Source organism: Gorilla gorilla, chromosome 17, assembly GCF_029281585.2.
Source record: "Gorilla gorilla gorilla isolate KB3781 chromosome 17, NHGRI_mGorGor1-v2.1_pri, whole genome shotgun sequence".
In the NCBI taxonomy this organism is placed as follows: Eukaryota; Metazoa; Chordata; class Mammalia; order Primates; family Hominidae; genus Gorilla; species Gorilla gorilla.
Window position 1 is genome coordinate 61138202 of NC_073241.2, and position 17470 is coordinate 61155671.

Genomic DNA, 17470 nt, shown 5'->3' on the forward strand with positions numbered 1-17470 from the left:
AATATCTGAAGTCTTCCATTCAATATTTAAATGAAATTTTCAAAAAAACCTAGTAAACACTTTGCGTTATGGTGTATATATACTACCAGATTAGCCTAGCTTATGATTTCTACTATCACCCTCCTCCCTGTTCTTCCCTAACCTTCAATAAGTAGAGAACAGACCAATGATGGATCACAAAGAGAAGAAATAAAGTACATCTCTTTCCAATTTATTGGCAACAATATAAAATCAGAGCTCACAACGGCTTGCCTTACCAATATATTCTGCCAATTACAAACTCTAGTTTATACCCACTATCTCATAGACAGTGCAAAGACCATTTTTCTTAAGCCTATTATTACTGTCAATTTCCTAGATCATATTTCATTTTAAAACCTCATTCTGGATGGGCACAGTGGCTCACACCTGTAATCCCAGCACTTTGGGAGGCTGAGGCAGGAGGAGTGCTTGAGCCCAGGAATTCAAGACCAGCCTGGGCAACATACTGAGATCTGTATCAAAAAAAAAAAAACTCATTCTACTGGCAATAACTAGGACTTTAGTTAATAATTCAAATAATATACAATGGTGGTTAAAGGATTTAGAAATGAAGATTAAGCACAGTGCCACATGCCTGTAACCCCAGCACTTTGGGAGGCCAAGGCAGGAAGAATGCTTGAGCTCAGGAGTTCAAGACAATCCTGGACAACATGGCAAAATGCCATCTCTACAAAAAATATAAAAATTAGCCACATGTGGTGGCGCATGCCTGTAGTCCCAGCTACTGTGGGGGGTTGAGGTAGGAGGATCAGTTGAGCCCAGGAGGTGGAGGCTGCATAAACTGTCATCGCACTACTGCACTCCAGCCTGGGCAACAGAGCAAGACCTTGCCTCCAAAAAAAGAAAAAGAAAAAAGAACCTAAGTTTTAATGAAAATGGCTCACGCCTGTAATCCCAACACTTTGAGAAACCGAGGTGGGTGGATCACCTGAAGTCTGGAGTTCGAGACCAGCCTGACCAACATGGAGAAACCCTGTCTCTACTAAAAACACAAAATTAGCCAGGTGTGGTAGTACATGCCTGTAATGTCAGCTACTCGGGAGGCTGAGAGGGGAGAACAGCAGGATGGGAAAGCCATAATTCACTTTTAAGACAAACAAATGTACTTCTCTGCAACATTTTTTAAAATAGAAGAAAAAACAAATAATGATTTGAGAACTGAAATATGATTAAAGCCTTTAACCTGATAGTTCCATGAATGACAGTATGAACGATATCTATTTTAGAATGCCTCTGTATCCTCAGCACTCAGCAGTATCTGCTCTAAAATTCATTGAAGCTAAATAAAAATACATAATATCCATGTGACAAAATATCGTACAGCTCTAAAACATGTTTTCTTGGCCAGGCCCAGTGGATCACGCCTGTAATTCTAGCACTTTGGGAGGCTGAGGCAAGCAGATCCCTTGAGGTCAGGAGCTCGAGATCAGCCTGGCCAACTTGGTGAAACCCCATCTCTACTAAAAATTCAAAAATCAGCTGGCGGTGGTGGCACATGCTTGTAATCCCAGCTACTTGGGAGGCTGAGGCAGGAGGATCACTTGAACCCAGGAGGTGGAGGATGCAGTGAGCTGAGATCAAGCCACTGCACTCCAGCCTGGGCAACAGAGTGAGATTCCATCTCAAAAAAAGAAAAAAGTCTGCAAGCATTCCTATTACTGGTTTTGCTGTGATATTTATTTTGCCTTTGTAGTTACTATGACTAAATATCTTCTATAATTTTCATCTAAAAAGGTATACGATCTAGTCTATTCTACTCCAACACATTTTTATCTTATCAATTAGTTAGCATGTGAATGGTAAGGGAAGTGATATCAGTTCAAATTAAATTTTTATTTATTCATACATAATTTTTCTTAGGCAAGGGAATCAAAAATAGCAGTATTATAAACTTATATCCTTCAGTAGGAAAGGAAAAAGCCCTGAGCTCAGCTGCTGCACAGAAAGGCGCTCTTTCAGCTGCTAAAAACTGAATGCCTACACTTTGGTGCATGTGGACTGTGTCTCCAGAGAAGTACACCACCAGCCTTGCACAGCTCTGGGCTCAGGGCAGGCTGTACTTTCTTCTATGATCAGCTTCATGGCAGCTCCACTGGTTGGGAACTCTTCTTGCTCATCCCCATCTCTATAAAAAAATTACTTATTCCCTGAGGTATCCTCAGCCATGCTAAGCTGCCTATCTAGATTATTTAGGTAATCTTCCAAGGTACCATTTAATGTTTTTGTTTGTGCTCTGGTTACAAAGATGAATAGGTTTCAAAAAGACTATCCCAGTCTAACTTTTCTCAGAAGCCCATTATTTTTAGGGTAGCTTTTAAAGGCTAAGTGATTTTCAGGTGCACATATATCATCTAAGAGTAAATATGCCTTTATTTTCCAGTGCTATATTATTTTCTCTCAAATAGCTACTAATACTTCCAGTTGAATGGCTTAAATGTAGTTTTTATCAAACATTCTACTTGCAGGTACATTAAATAAAAATTTCTCATTACAAATGCATACCTAGGTTATAAGGTATTAATAATAACATGAAGTATTTATGATTTCATATTAGCTTAAATTGGATGACTATAATGAGCAATCAGAGAATATTTAGCCAAGGAAAATTCACTTATATTTTCAAACACTTCTCATGAACATAGCATATTTTCCATTTCTATGAAAGGTTTTTAAAAACTTGGTTGGCCGGGCACAGTCCATCGCCTGAGGTCAGGAATTCGAGACCAGCCTGGGCAACACAGCGAAACCCCGTTTATACTAAAAATACGAAAAAAAAAAAAAAATTAGATGGGTATGGTCGGGCATGCCTGTAATCCCAGCTACTCAGGAGACTTAAGCACAAGAATCTTGAACCCAGGAGGTGGAGGTTGCCGTGAGCTGAAACTCTGTCTCCAGAAAAAAAAAAAAAAAAAAAGTGGGCTGACTTTTTTCATTAAAAAATTAGAGAACCAGAAAGCAATAGTAATATAATTTTGCTATTCTGGCTTCCATTTTTAAGTTACATATTATATATATGCACAGTATTAAAATAAACGCAAAACAAATGCCAGTTATTAAACAAGTATCTGTCAGCCTGTGAATATTTTCTAGCTAAAAAAAAGTATCTACACAATTACCAATGAATTATTCTTATAAAGTTTTTTCTTCACTTTTGTTTATAAGCTTACATGTCTTTTAAAAGATTAAATAAAAAGTAACAGTGCTAATTTTACTCTTTTCTGAACACATAAAGCAGATTACACATATATTTGTGGTAACTTTTCAAAAACATTAAAAGGTTTTAGGCAACAAGTATAGCAAATTCTTTGGAAATACCTGGCTTTGCAATCAATTACAAAACTAACACAACTGATATTACTGACAGCTTATTATATATACGGCATTATGCTAAGTGCATGCCTTATACTTTATCTGATCCTATACCATTAGGATTCGCATATTTTACAGGTCAGAAAACTGTAGCTTAGAGATATTCAATAACTTGCCTAAGATGAGAGAGTGTCTCACACCAAAGTACATGTTCTTGATGTATGAAGTCATACAGCAAGCAACTTAAAAATGTTTGTCAAGGTTTAAAAAAACTTCTAAAAAAATTTTTGTATTTTAAATATATTAGAAAATGAAATACAATTCTGAAAGCTGATGCAAAAGTTGGAAAGTACTAATAAAGAAAGAAACCCTAATACATGACCATTTTTTAATTACCTAGTTTTTTGGGTTTTGTTTTTAAGAAATAAGTTTTTTCAATTTATTTTTAAAGATGCAATCTTACTATGTTGCTCAGTCTGGTCTCAAACACTTGGGCTCAAGCAATTCTACTGCCTCAGCCTCCCAAGCAGCTGGGACTACAGGCATGTGCCACCATACCCAGCTAATCAACTAGTCTGAGGGAAATCCATCAACTCAGCATTAAGGAATTAACAATCTATAAAGTACTATATGCTCTTTGAGTACAACTTTATCCCTAAGGATTCTGTGTGCCACCAAGAGAAATTTCTAAATAATTTATGGTAGCAGAATTAAGGAATTATAATACCACAGAATACCAACCAAGGCACCAGCTGCATAAAGCATTGCTTGATCATTAAGAAAATCTTTCTTTGCAGTATGATAGCAACTGTAAGCCAAATCATAATGCTGCACCAAAAAACATAAGTCAGCCATTTTCCTGATTTGAAGTTCTGGTGCTTCCGGCGGATACCTGTAAATACAAAAGAAAATAATTTATAATTTATTACCCCCCAAACCATTAAAATTATAAAATACATTAACAAGCTGCCATGTTTTTCTAGAATATGAAGAAAACTAATGCTGTTTTAAAGAAATTCTACCTCCAACAAGAGTATCAGTTCTCAAAAATACCTGGAAACAGAAAGTTCCTTGTTTTATTATTTATAGCCCTGAAAATGTCTCAATGACAGGCAAACATTTTCTCCATGGTCAAATAATGAAGTAAATGGTTAATTCCAAGTGACTCACATTTATATACAACCAGGAGAAAGATTAAAATCCAAAATGGATTAATTGTATTTTTTCCTTAAAATGGTTTTTTGTGTAAAGCAAAATTAAATGTGTCCCTTGTCTTAGAATCATCAGGCCATTACATTTTAGATATAGAATGGTTACTAATGAATACCTAGTCTAACTTCATTGTTTTACAAATAAGGAAACAGACCAAAAGTGACTTTCCCATTTGTTTTTAGATGTCCAATTACTTAGTTTTTAAAAAATTAATATGATTTACTTGAGTCACTCTTCTTATCCACCTGAATTTTCACCAATAAGAAACTAAGAAATTAAAGAGATAGTTATCTTCTGCAGGATATACAATCAAACACTAGTCAGAGAGTTAAACAGAGGAAAAACAAAAATGATAACACTTTACTCACAGCAAGCCAGATGTATTTTTCAGGTCATTAATGTTCTTTTCTGGAACTTTACTGCCACTAAACCATTTTTTAGTTGCAGAAAATAGAGATCGACTCAAACCTTTTCTTGATATTAGCTTTAAAAAAGAGATTAAATATGTTGACAAACATAAAGAATTTAATATTTTTCCTTTACATAAAAAAATTTTAACTAAAAAGCTTTAATAGCAAATGTTCATTTTAATAAAACTGATTTAAAGAAAACTATCCAATATGCTGGCAAAATCCTAGTGAAAATGAATAAGCCTATTCTAGAGTTGAACAGAATTTCATCATTGATAGTAATTTTGGGAAGTCTTAATATTGGCCTATCTTAAAACGAAAATAAAACAAAACTTCAAATACGTTTAATAATTCTTAAATTTACTATTTACTTAAATTTTTAAAATACTAATCCAAAAAATCAAACCTTACCTGATCGTTTAATTGCCTAATTGTTTTCTCTATATGTGGCAAAAGGCCCCGAAATGTGAACTCTTGTATAAACTGTCGAATTCTATCATGATCAGTAAGTGTTAAACATGCACCATGAATTATTCCAGTATTTCCTTTCTTTGTTTCATGTAACGATGAAGCAGATCTTAGATGATCTGGGCCATCAATACTGTTAGAAGGGTCACTGGATTGTTCCAACTGAAGTGGGTGAGCTCTAAAGTTATTTGGTAAGCCATCTACTGAAAAAGAGATTATTTCTTTTACTCTCAGAATGCAACAGAAAACAGTGCTAATACTACCATACTGCTAAAGAAAAAAAAAAAAGCAGAATGTTAAAATCCTTTAACTTTCAGTATAGGTAAATGTCTAAGATAAAACAGCAGTAACATCCCCCAGCCCCAAAATTAATGAGCTTGAGTTAATATTTGTTTTGGTACCTGTATTAGTAATTTGAAAATTGGTATAAACCAGGAAATGGAGAAAAATACTTTATTTTAAATAATATAAAGAATGACTTTTAAATAGTACAACAAAGCCATAAGAAAAAATATAACAAAAAAAATGTGTTATCATTACAAAAATCGTAATTTAAAGTCAGAAATAAAGCTGTCAAAATCATGTAAATTTTTAAATAATTAATGCTGTGCATCACATCTTCCCTTGCTTTCTACAAAATATTTTAAAAGAAATCTATACACTACTCATATAAAACAAATTTTTAAGTGTCAAAAACAATCAAATTCAAGTGGCTCAGTAAAATCTTCAGAAGAAAAACTAACCTGCCCAATATCTTTCTGTATTATGAAAATTTTCCCCCATCTTTTATCTATAAAGGTTAGCATGATCTGACAACAGTGCATATTTTCAATCAAAAGAGAAACTTAGAGAAAATATATCAAGACCTTTGACTTCGTTATCTAATCCATCCAATGAAAGCAAGTTATTATCAGAATTCTTATTTGAAGTTATAGTACAAGGGCCATCTTCATATGATTCCTATCAAAATAAAATTTAAAAAGCATTAGCAGTTATACTTAATCATACTTAATATACTATCAAATCCATCAACAACTATGGTTACTCTGCTAACTGTTGGCCTCATTTATTTGCTACAGCGAGCATTTTCTCATCCTCCAAATTCATAACTTCTTCCATGGATCTTATTCTATCACTCCAACTCACACCTACTATATTCTTAAATCCCCTTTCACACTCAAGCTACTATCCTAATTCTTCTTAATTCAAATTATCTCTCAGGATATCTACTTATATATGATATGTATATACACGAGTGTTCATATAAGCACATACATATGCTTATGCATCTTAAGTAAGGAATAATGGCAAGAGAGATGGACTACTAGAGTCAGACGGGGAAAGAAGAGAGGCACAGATATGTAATTCTTTGGATCACAGTGTAAGCAGGTTGGAGTGAATTCTGAATATACTGAAGTGTTATAGAAAAATATCTAACGCAACGTTTATTTGTGCAAAGGAACTGGTTTCTCAGTTAACAAAAAAACACTTAAACTAAAAGTACCCAGACTACTCTACAAGACCAGTAAATACGACGTATTATTCTGAGTGTCACGCTTTGAGGGAATTTACATAAACTAGAACTCAAGAAGTGACCAGGACAAGAAAGTCTGAAGCCACTCCTTGAGAAAGAGTTGCAGAAACTAGGCATATTTAGACTGGAAAAATATAAAAGAGGACATGAGAATTATCCTTCTATATTTTGAAAGTTGTCTTAATGGAAAACTAACATAGTCACTCCCAAAGGATCAAGCGTACAAGCAAAGGTCAAGAATTTTTTATTGATCCTTAAGCAAAATGAGAGAATTTTTGGGTGATCAGACATGCAATAGGTCACTTAATAAGAATATAGTGAGTACTGTCAATAGACGCAGTCATTCGTAAGTTTAAAAGAAATTAAAGCATTAGATCAAGCATTGGATGTAAAACCTCCAAACTATTCTCCAACTTTGAGCTTCTAGGATGCTAAGGCATAGATTTCTGATATTTCTGCCTTCTGTTAAAAATTCTCATACTGCACAATCTTCTTTATGTTCCCCTTCACAACCTTAGGTGACTGAACTCTAAAGTGAATTTTTTTCAGTACTGTTCTTATTCTTAGAATGGCCCCTAAAAGACCATTTTTAAAAATAAAGTTCCTTCACATCCAACTGGTACTTCTTTGCTTTTCCCCAGCATTATCTTAAAGAACGTCAGTAATCACCTCAATACTAAAGTCAGTAAAATACCATGATAGCACTACATCTAGATTTAAAGATTCCATTTATGAGACAGAAAAATAAAGCAAATAAACAGATTAAACAATACTTATATCAGAAGATCAAAAATTACATAAGCTTTATAACTGATTTTTTAAATGTCACACAAAGAGTGCATAATATAGTTTAATTGAACAATATAAATATATTTTCCATTTACTTAAGAATTTCTAGGCCAGGCGCTGTGGCTTACGCCTGTAATATCAACACTCTGGGAGGCTGAGGCGTGCGGATCACTTGAGGTCAGGAGTTCAAGACCAGCCTAGCCAACAGGGTGAAACCCCGTCTCGACTAAAAATGAATCGCTTGAACCCAGGAGGTGGAGGTTGCAGTGAGCCGAGATCTCGCCACTGCACTCCAGCCTGGGCAACAGAGTGAGACTCCGTCTCAAAAAAAAAAAAAAATTTCTGGCCGGGTGTGGTGGCTCATGCCTGTAGCCCCAGCACTTTGGGAGGCTGAGGCAGGGGGATAACTTGAGGTCAGGAGTTCGAGACCAGTCTGGACAACGTGGTGAAACCCCATCTCTACTAAAAATACAAAAATTAGCCAGGCGTGGTGGCGGGAGCCTGTAATCCCAGCTACTCGGGAAGCTGAGGCATGAGAATAATTTGAATCTGGGAGGCAGACGTTGCAGTGAGCCGAGATCATGCCACTGCACTCCGGCCTGGGCAATAGAGTAAGACTCCGTCTCAAAAAAAAAAAAAAAAAAAAAAAAAGAATTTCTTCTAGGCCAGCATGATGGCTCACACCTGTAATCCCAGCACTTTGGGAGACCAAGGCCTGGGCAACAGAGTGAGACCCTGTCTCAAAAAAAAAAAAAAAAAAAAAATTCTTCTAAACAAAAAACAGTGACTCTTGATTATCTGAACTAAGCATAGGAACTTGGCATTTGACTACTACCAAGCGGCATACTATTGTACCTTAGAAGTCTGACAAAACATCAAACGCCCATCAACTTAAGCCAATAGGACAATCAATCTTTTTCTAGAACTCGAGGTTAAGAAAGGAGTAATTAAAAAACAGTAACTCCTGAGAGTACATAAAGAAGGGAAATCAACGGAAAGTTGGAGGGAAATGCCCACCCACCTAAAAAGTATGAGTTCCTGAAGGTGGCTATAAAAGCATGTTAAAAAGGTACGAAAGAGGCTGGGCATGATGGCTCATGCCTATAATCCTAGCACTTTTGGAGTCTGAGGCGGACAGATCACCTGAGGTCAAGAGTTCGAGACCAGCCTGACCAATATGGTGAAACCCTCTCTCTACTAAAAATACAAAAATTAGCTGGGCGTGGTGGTGTGCGCCTGTAGTCCCACCTACTTGGGAGGCTGAGAGAGGAGAACTGCTTGAACATGGGAAGTGGAGGGTTGCAGTGAGCCAAGATCGCGCCATTGCACCCCAGCCTGGGCAACAGAGCGAGACTGTCTCCAAAAAAAAAATTAGCCAGGCATGGTGGTAGGTGGTGGACGCCTGTAATCCCAGTTACTCAGGAGGCTGAGACAGGAGAATCGCTTGAACCCAGGAGGTGGAGGCTGCAGTGAGCTGAGATTGTGCCACTGCACTCCAGCCTTGGCGACAGAGCGAGACTCTGTTTCAAAAAAAAAAGAAAAGAAAAAGAAAAATGTAGGGAGCAACCCCAGAGCATGTAGATAATAAAGAATTGACTGTAGGCATTCATAATGAATTAAACAGACAAGTCAGAAATTCCATTCTGCACGTCTAGCCTATCTAATTCAATTCTTAACGTGTAATTCACTTTTAATCTTTTAAGAAAGAGATCAGTCCAGGCGCAGTGGCTCACACCTGTAACCCTAACACTTTGGGAAGTTAAGGTGGGCAGATCACTTGAGGTCAGGAGTTCAAGACTAGCCTGGCCAATATGGTGAAACCTCACCTCTACCAAAAATACAAAAATTTGCCTGGCATGGTGGCATGTGCCTGTAATCCCATGTACTTGGGAGGCCGAGGCAGGGGAATCACTTAAACCTGAGAGGCGGAGGTTGCAGTGAGCTGAGATCACACCACTGCACTCCAGCCTGGGCGACAGAGCAAGACTCTGTCTCAAAAAAAAAAAAAAAAAAAAAAAAAGAAAATGATTAATTCACACTGATAGTACACACCTGAAAAGAGTGCACATAAGGGATTACTGTAGTTAGTTAAAAACAGCTTTTAAACCACTGACCTAAGAGCTCACCTCTGACAGATCAAAACTGACCAGATTCCACACAATTAATATGAATAATTATACTAGTTAAACCAAAACGTAAAAACTGAAGTATAGTTTTTGTGGTTTGCTTCATTTATTTTTTACATATACCTGGTTTTGAATACTATTTTTCTGGAGATACTGACTCCAAGGATCTGGTATCTGTTCATCTGATGCTCGATTAGATGTTCGAGAATTAATTTTAAGTAAATAGCAACCCTGAGTTCCATATTTCTGTTTCATTTCTTCATAAATTGATTCAGCTCTAAAACAGAAAATGGAAAAAAATCTGAAGTAAAAGAGGAGCAGGCCTTAGGCAATAATAGAGACTAAAGTAGTACAAAAATAACATTAAAATAATCCCCCAAAAAGGCATATTTAGACTGGAAAAATATAAAAGAGGACATAAGAATTACCCTTCTAGAAAATTAGGACAGAATAACCTAAAAGCTAAAACAAAAATCATGATAGCAATTGAAATTTAGCTAGCTTAGATACCACCTTAAAGCAGTTACCAAAGTGTGTTCCGTGGAATAAAATTCTGCAAGATACTCCTCTACGTTATTCAAAGAGAGAGCTCTGGTGGTCAAACTAGATTGGGGGGGAACTACAGGAAACAAAACAAGCGTTTTGACCCAGCATGGTGGCCATAATCCCAGCACTTTGGAAGGCCAATGTGGGAAGATCACTTCAAGTCAGGAGTTAGAGACCATCCCAAGCAACATAGGGAAACCCTATCTCTATCAAAATTAAAATTAACCAAAAATGGTGGCACACACCTGTGGTCCCAGCTGCCCAGGAGGCTGAGGTGGGAAGACTGCTCGAGCCCAGGCACTGCACTCTAGCCTAGGCAACAGAGTGAGACCCCCATCTCAAAAAAAAAAAAGAGGAAAAACAAGAAAAAAAAAAAAAACCTGGAAAACTAACCACCTTCAAATGCAAATACTAATACTATGTAAGCAACAAGCCTAGCAAACAACAAAATAATATTACGCACTAAAAAATTATGGCTGGATAAGTAAAATAGTTATAGAAAATTTGTATAAATGCAGATGCATGTGTGTGTACACACACTGAAGGACAATAAAGCAAACTCCTGCTCACGTTACTAATGATACTGCTAAACCTAAGAACCATTCATCTGATACTTGAATTACTACCTTAAATATCCTAATTACAACCATTCAATACGGAAGACACACTCCAAATTGAACTGACAGAAACTAATTCTAATAGTCATTTCAAATTTTTTCTATTAATATAGTAGTACACCTTATCCAACGGGCTACAGACATTTCAAAATATCCTAAAGATTAGTAATCTTCAGAGTAATTAACTGGATCTACAGAGGAAAATTTAATAAAAAGATGGTGGTCCATGCTCAGGACAAGGCGGGTAATGATTATTAAACTACATTTCCTCAGTGGCACTAAGGCATCAGAATAGTTTCAGACAAAACATTAATCTGCTCCACACCTTGCACCAAAAGCCAAAATAAGCTCCAAAGCCATGCAAGTAAAATTACTGTGTTTATCCTATTTTTCAAGAATTTATTTTATTTTTAAAGACAATCTATTCACATATCCCGAATACAAAAGGACTACTGCAAACAGCAAATCATGAATATTAAAGGGAACATTAAAAAATGTTTGAATATTTCTAAGGCTATGAAAAATATCAAGGCTATAAATATGAAGTCACAAGAGAGTGGACAGTGGAAAAAGTGCCTGTAAGCAAGTCAGGCCATGAAAAGTGAGAGGAAAACTGGGAAGCAGAAAAGAACAAAGAAAGAGAAATAATTTTATATAAAACCAGAAATAACAGCTATGATCTACAGTTGTGAAATGACAAGTGTTTTTGTACAGACTGTATAACAATTTTACATTAAAAAGAAAGTTTGGGTAAGCATATGAAATCTAACATAAGGCCAGGCGAGGTGGCTCACGCCTGTAATCCTACCACTTTGGGAGGCCAAGGTGGGCAGATTACCTGAGTTCCAGAGCAGCCTGGCCTACGTGGTGAAACCCTATCTCTACTAAAAATACAAAAATTAGCCGGGCGTGGTGTCATGTGCCTGTAAACCCAGCTACCCGGGAGGCTGAGGCAGGAGAATCGCTGGAACTCAGGAAGCACAGAGGCTGCAGTGAGCCAAGATGGTGCCACTGCACTACAGCCTGGGTGACAAAGTGAAACCCCATCAAAAAAAAAGGGGGGGGGGGCAGGCGCAGTGGCTCCCGCCTGTAATCCCAGCACCTTGGGAGGCCGAGGTGGGCAGATTACTGAGGTCAAGAGTTCAAGACCAGCCTGGACAATATGGTGAAACCCTATCTCTACTAAAAATACAAAAATTAAGCCAGGCACGGTGGCTCACGCCTGTAATCCCAGCACTTTGGGAGGCCCAGGCAGGCGGATCACGAGGTCAGGAGATCGAGACCCAGCTACTCAGGAGGCTGAGGCAGGAGAATGGCATGAACCCAGGAAGCGGAGCTTGCAGTGAGCTGAGATCGTGCCACTGCACTCCAGCCTGGGCAACAGAGTGAGACTCCGTCTCAGAAAAAAAAAAAAAAAAAATAGCTAGGCATGGTGGCGGGCACCTGTAATTCCAGCTACTCAGGAGGCTGAGGCAGGAGAATTGCTTGAACCCAGGAGGCGGAGGTTGCAGTGAGCCGAGATCGTGCCACTGCACTCCAGCCTGGGTGACAGGGCAAGACCTCGTCTCCAAAAAAAAAAAAAAAAAAGAAATCTAACATAAAATAACTTGACTGTTGAATATAACGCCAGGATAAAACATAAAGTTAAATGCTTTATTAATAAAATTCACATTAAACTTTTACATTCTTGTATCAAAAATAAATCCAAAACGTAAATAAGCTATCTCCAAATTAATGTTAAATCATTTAACTGGAAAAAATTTAAAATTAAAATAAAAACTTACCTCTGTTCATCTCCTGCACTTACATCATGTAAAAGTACATAGTATTTAAGTGTATTTGGTATAAACCACTTGGGGTAGGAATAATCACTGTTGTGCTGAATTCGATGCTGTTCTTGTGACAACTTTGAAAACTGTTCCACAGGTTCAGCTTCACTAGATGACGCTACCAACATACCTTGTAAACCATATTATTAAGGTAATTATCGCTTATTACTCAATGATAAATACTGTCCTACTGAGATAAACAGGAGTTTTGTTTTGTTTTTTTTTTCTGAGATAAAGTCTCACTCTGTAGCCCAGGCTGGAGAGCAGTGGCGTGATCTCGACTCAACGCAACCTCCGCCTCCCAGGTTCAAGTGATTCTCCTGCCTCAGCCTCCGGAGTAGCTGGGATTATAGGCGCAAGCCACTGCACCCAGCTAATTTTTTATATTTTTTGTAAAGACGGGGTTTCACCATGTTGGCCAGGCTGGTCTTGAACTCCTGACCTCAGGTAATCCGCCCGCCTCAGCCTCCCAAAGTGCTAGGATTATAGGCATGAGCCACCGTGCCCAGCGGTATTTTCACAGCAAAAAAAAAAAAAAAATCCAATTTCATTGGTTTTAATTGCAAGCATAAAATAATTTCTCCAACACTCCAAATAATTCAATACTCCAGATAATTCTAACAGATTTTTTTTGTTGACAGTTTTTTGGGCCATTAATATATATATAACAAGGAAACTCATAAAAATAAAAATGGACAACTGTACAACTTCAACAGAAATGAATTCTGCTGCATCTTGCTTCTCTCCATTCTATCTCACTGCAGTTACAAATTTCATCCTACCTCTTAACTTTCGTCAGTAACCACATTAAGAAAACTAAGCCACAATCATCAAAAAAGAATACCCATTAAAAAATTACTAAAAATATCCAAAATTATTTTTCATGAGTCTTAGGATAAGCAGTCAATTCTGAGGCAATCAGCAAAAGCAGTTAACATTGTTTACATTTTCTTTCTAAAATTGCTAAAAAAGTTATTAAGCATGAAATATTCAAGCTAGGGGGCTAAAGAAAAATAAGCAAGCCCTCTGTAGTCTTATTTTATAATCAAAAACTAAATTGATTAAAAAATTGTTATAGCAGTCCTGTATCTAGGAGGCCATTTAACAAAATAAGACTCCGTGTATTGTCAATCTATAAAAAATAATTTATCTATTCTCTGTATCTTCAACAATTTTGCCTTCATTAACTATTTCTGAGATTAATAACTTCCATAATATTTGATTTCAGGAGAACATAAATGTCAAAGGATACATGCTAAATAGTGGTTCAGAAATTCATGATCCGATGCTGGCATCGACTGAAGAAAGGTTTCTCTGTAAGACTCAAACCATGGAGTAGTGGCTAAAATTAACAATATACAAAACAGTTAAAATTATTCAATAGAATCAGTTTACAACAGACAAAATTTCAAGTCCATATTCCTAAAAGGTATAAAAAAAATTTCTAACAGTAAACAAGCATTTTTCACCTGTGCTTTCAGATGTACATGTGTGTATATATAAAATGTGTATAGGGCCTGGCACGGTGGCTCAGGCCTGTAATCCCAGCACTTTGGGAGGCCAAGGTGGGTGGATCACGTGAGGTCAGGAGTTCGAGACCAGCCTGGTCAACATGGCGAAACCTCATGTCTCTACTAAAAATACAAAAATTAGCCGGGCATGGTGGCACGTGACTGTAATCCCAGCTACTCAGGAGGCAGTAGAATTGCTTGAACCCGGGAGGTGGGGGTTGAAGTGAGCTGAAATCACACCACTGCACTCCAGCCTGGGTGACAGAATGAGACTCCGTCTCAAAATAATAATAATAATAATAAACTGAGTATATATGTACACACACCTTTTAAGCCATTCACAAGAATATATTCACACAAGAATATATTCATATATTCACACAAGAATATATTCATATATTCACACAAGAATATATTCATATATTCACACAAGAATATATTCATATATTCATGAGAGTATATATATTTGCAAAAATAAAATTGAATTATTCCCAAACCTAGTGTTCCCACAACCTACTTACCTATTAATGCTCTAAATATTACCTACATGAGTAAAAAGATTATTTCTTTAGAACTCAAGTTCTGTGACCCTGCCACTAGTCACACTGCCATAAGTAGATCTTTTTCAGAAGTAACACTTAGCACAGAGGTTCTCAACTGAGCATGATTTTGACCCCTAGGAAACATCTGGCAACATCTCAAGATATTTTTCGTTATCAGTTCTGGGGTAGGTGGCTTATGCTACTGGCATCAAAGAGGTCAGGAATAATGCAAAACATCTCACAAGACAAGACAAGACAAGACAGCCCCCACAATAAAGAATTATCTAGTTCAAAATGTAAATGGTGGTATGGTTGATAAATCTTACTTTGTAATTTGATTACTTGAATATGACAGTAACAAAGCCTCTTAAATGAAATTTCGAAGTACCTTTACCTTACAACCAAATATAAAGAAGTGTATTTTCATTGTTTGTATAAATGTATATAATGTGATTCTTAAAAAGTCAACTCTCTCTTGTTCCACATCAAGTATTTTGTATCACAATTATTCTTTTTATTTGAACTTACGTAAAACTTAGTGGTTTCACTAGGTTTTAAGCAGATTATATCACAGTTTTACTAAAAGGACTCCATTCCAATGCTGATTTATGCTGATATATCAAATCTTACATTCCTTTTGCTTTCATCTTAACCACTGAAAACAGCAAATATATTCTTTCTGCTTATATTATAATACTATATTAAACAACTGGAAGGGCTGAGGACAAAGCCATTCATCTTAACCAAATAGCATTCTAACCTGGTGCCAAATATACAGATATTTTAACACCAGCAAATGCCTCATGAGAATGACCCATATATTACATATAGTCTGATTAGGAGAGCAACTACTATCACGATTTCATGTTCATCGTTATAAAAGAGGAAATGGGCAGGGCATGGTGTTTCACACCTATAATCCTAACACTTTGGAGGCTGGGTGCGATGGCTCACGCCTGTAGTCCCAGCACTTTGGGAGGTCAAGGCAGGCGGATCACTTAAGGTCAGGAGTTCGAGGCCAGCCTAGCCAACATGGTGAAACCCCATCTCTACTAAAACTACAAAAATTAGCCAGGCATGGTGGCGCCCTCATGCAATCCCAGCTATTCAGGGGGCTGAGGCAGGAGAATCACTTGAACCCAGGAGGTGGAGGTTGCTGTGAGCTGATATGGCGTCACTGTACTCCAGCCTGGGCAATAGAGTAAGACTCAGTCTCAAAATAAATAAATAAATAAATAAGTAAATATAATAATAATAATAATCCTAACACTTTGGGAGGCTGAGGTGAGTGGAGTGCTTGAGCCCAGGAGTTTGAGACCAGCCTGGGATACATGGCAAAACCCCATCTCTACTAAAAGAAATACAAAAAATTAGCCAGGTATTGTGATGCATGCCTGTAGTCCCAGCTACTCGAGAGGCTGAGGTGGGAGGATCACCTGAGCCCAGGAAGTCAAGGCTGCAGTTAGATGAGAACGTGCCACTGCACTCCAGCCTGGGCGACAGGAGTGAGACCCTGTCTCAAAAAATATAAAATAAAATAAAAATAAAAGAGGAAAACATTCCCAGAAAACATTACAATCTACATTTAAAAAAAGGCAAAAATTGGAGAATAAATGAAACACACAAATAGGAAACTAATCTTGCCACCCACCACGAACACCTACCCTTCTCCCCAATTCAGTCAAAGTAAGTCTACCTGGAAATTTAATGCATATGTAGTACCAATGATAAGAAAATAAGAAATACATAATGAAAATTATCGTTAAATAGAAAGGGATCTCCACATATACAAGGAAATTACTATCTCCACCTTTTAAAATTATTTTTTCTATTTACTTTGTTGCTTCAATGTTTCCTGAATTAAACAAATGACAGATAAATTATAGTCATATGAAATTGGGTTTGTTTCATGGTGGAGGTGGAAAGTTCTGAACAAAGCAGATCTTCCAAAATAGCTCTTCTTAGCAACACTATCTGTAATGACACTGAAAGACTAGAAAACACACGCGCTCATCAGGAGAAAACTGATGAACAACAGTTCATGATGGACAACAGATGTCTCATGAGAATGACCCATATATCCTACATAGTCTAATTAGAAGAGTTACTACTGTAACAATTTCATGTTCATGCAATACCAGCTGCTTCATGTTCATTCTTATAAAACAGGAACTAGGACTGAGGCAGTGGCTCATGCCTGTAATCCTAGCACTTTGGGAGGCTGAGGCAGGCAGATCGATTGAGCTCAGGAATTTGAGACTAGCTAGGCAACATGGTGAAACCCCATCTCTACTAAAAAAAAATACAAAAAAATGGCCAGGCGCAGTGGCTCACACCTGTAATCCCAACACTTTGGGAGGCCGAGGCAGGCGGATCACCTGACGTCAGGAGTTCGAAATCAGCCTTGACCAACATGGTAGAACCCTGTCTCTACTAAAAATGCAAAAATTAGCTGGGCATCGTGGCATCCACCTGTAATCCCAGCTACTAGGGAGACTGAGGCAGGACAATCGCTTGAACCCAGGAGACAGAGGT

The 17470-nt window shown here is 37.3% G+C and overlaps 1 protein-coding gene across 4 annotated transcripts in view; it reads right to left on the reverse strand.

The window, feature by feature from the left end:
- Positions 1-17470, reverse strand: part of TRAPPC8 (trafficking protein particle complex subunit 8) — a 113441-nt gene that overhangs the window by 73701 nt on the left and 22270 nt on the right. For 2 of the 4 annotated variants that reach the window (XM_055368284.2, XM_055368286.2), the window contains exons 3-9: positions 14135-14224; positions 12838-13012; positions 10014-10167; positions 6308-6401; positions 5385-5641; positions 4932-5047; positions 4093-4243 (exon numbers count right to left, since the gene is read on the reverse strand). In XM_055368284.2, coding sequence (XP_055224259.1) covers positions 4093-4243; positions 4932-5047; positions 5385-5641; positions 6308-6401; positions 10014-10167; positions 12838-13012; positions 14135-14224 — 1037 coding nt within the window. Of the gene's footprint in view, positions 1-4092; positions 4244-4931; positions 5048-5384; positions 5645-6307; positions 6402-10013; positions 10168-12837; positions 13013-14134; positions 14225-17470 lie in introns of all 4 variants that reach the window. The other 2 variants (XM_055368285.2, XM_055368283.2) reach the window with 1 other exon arrangement.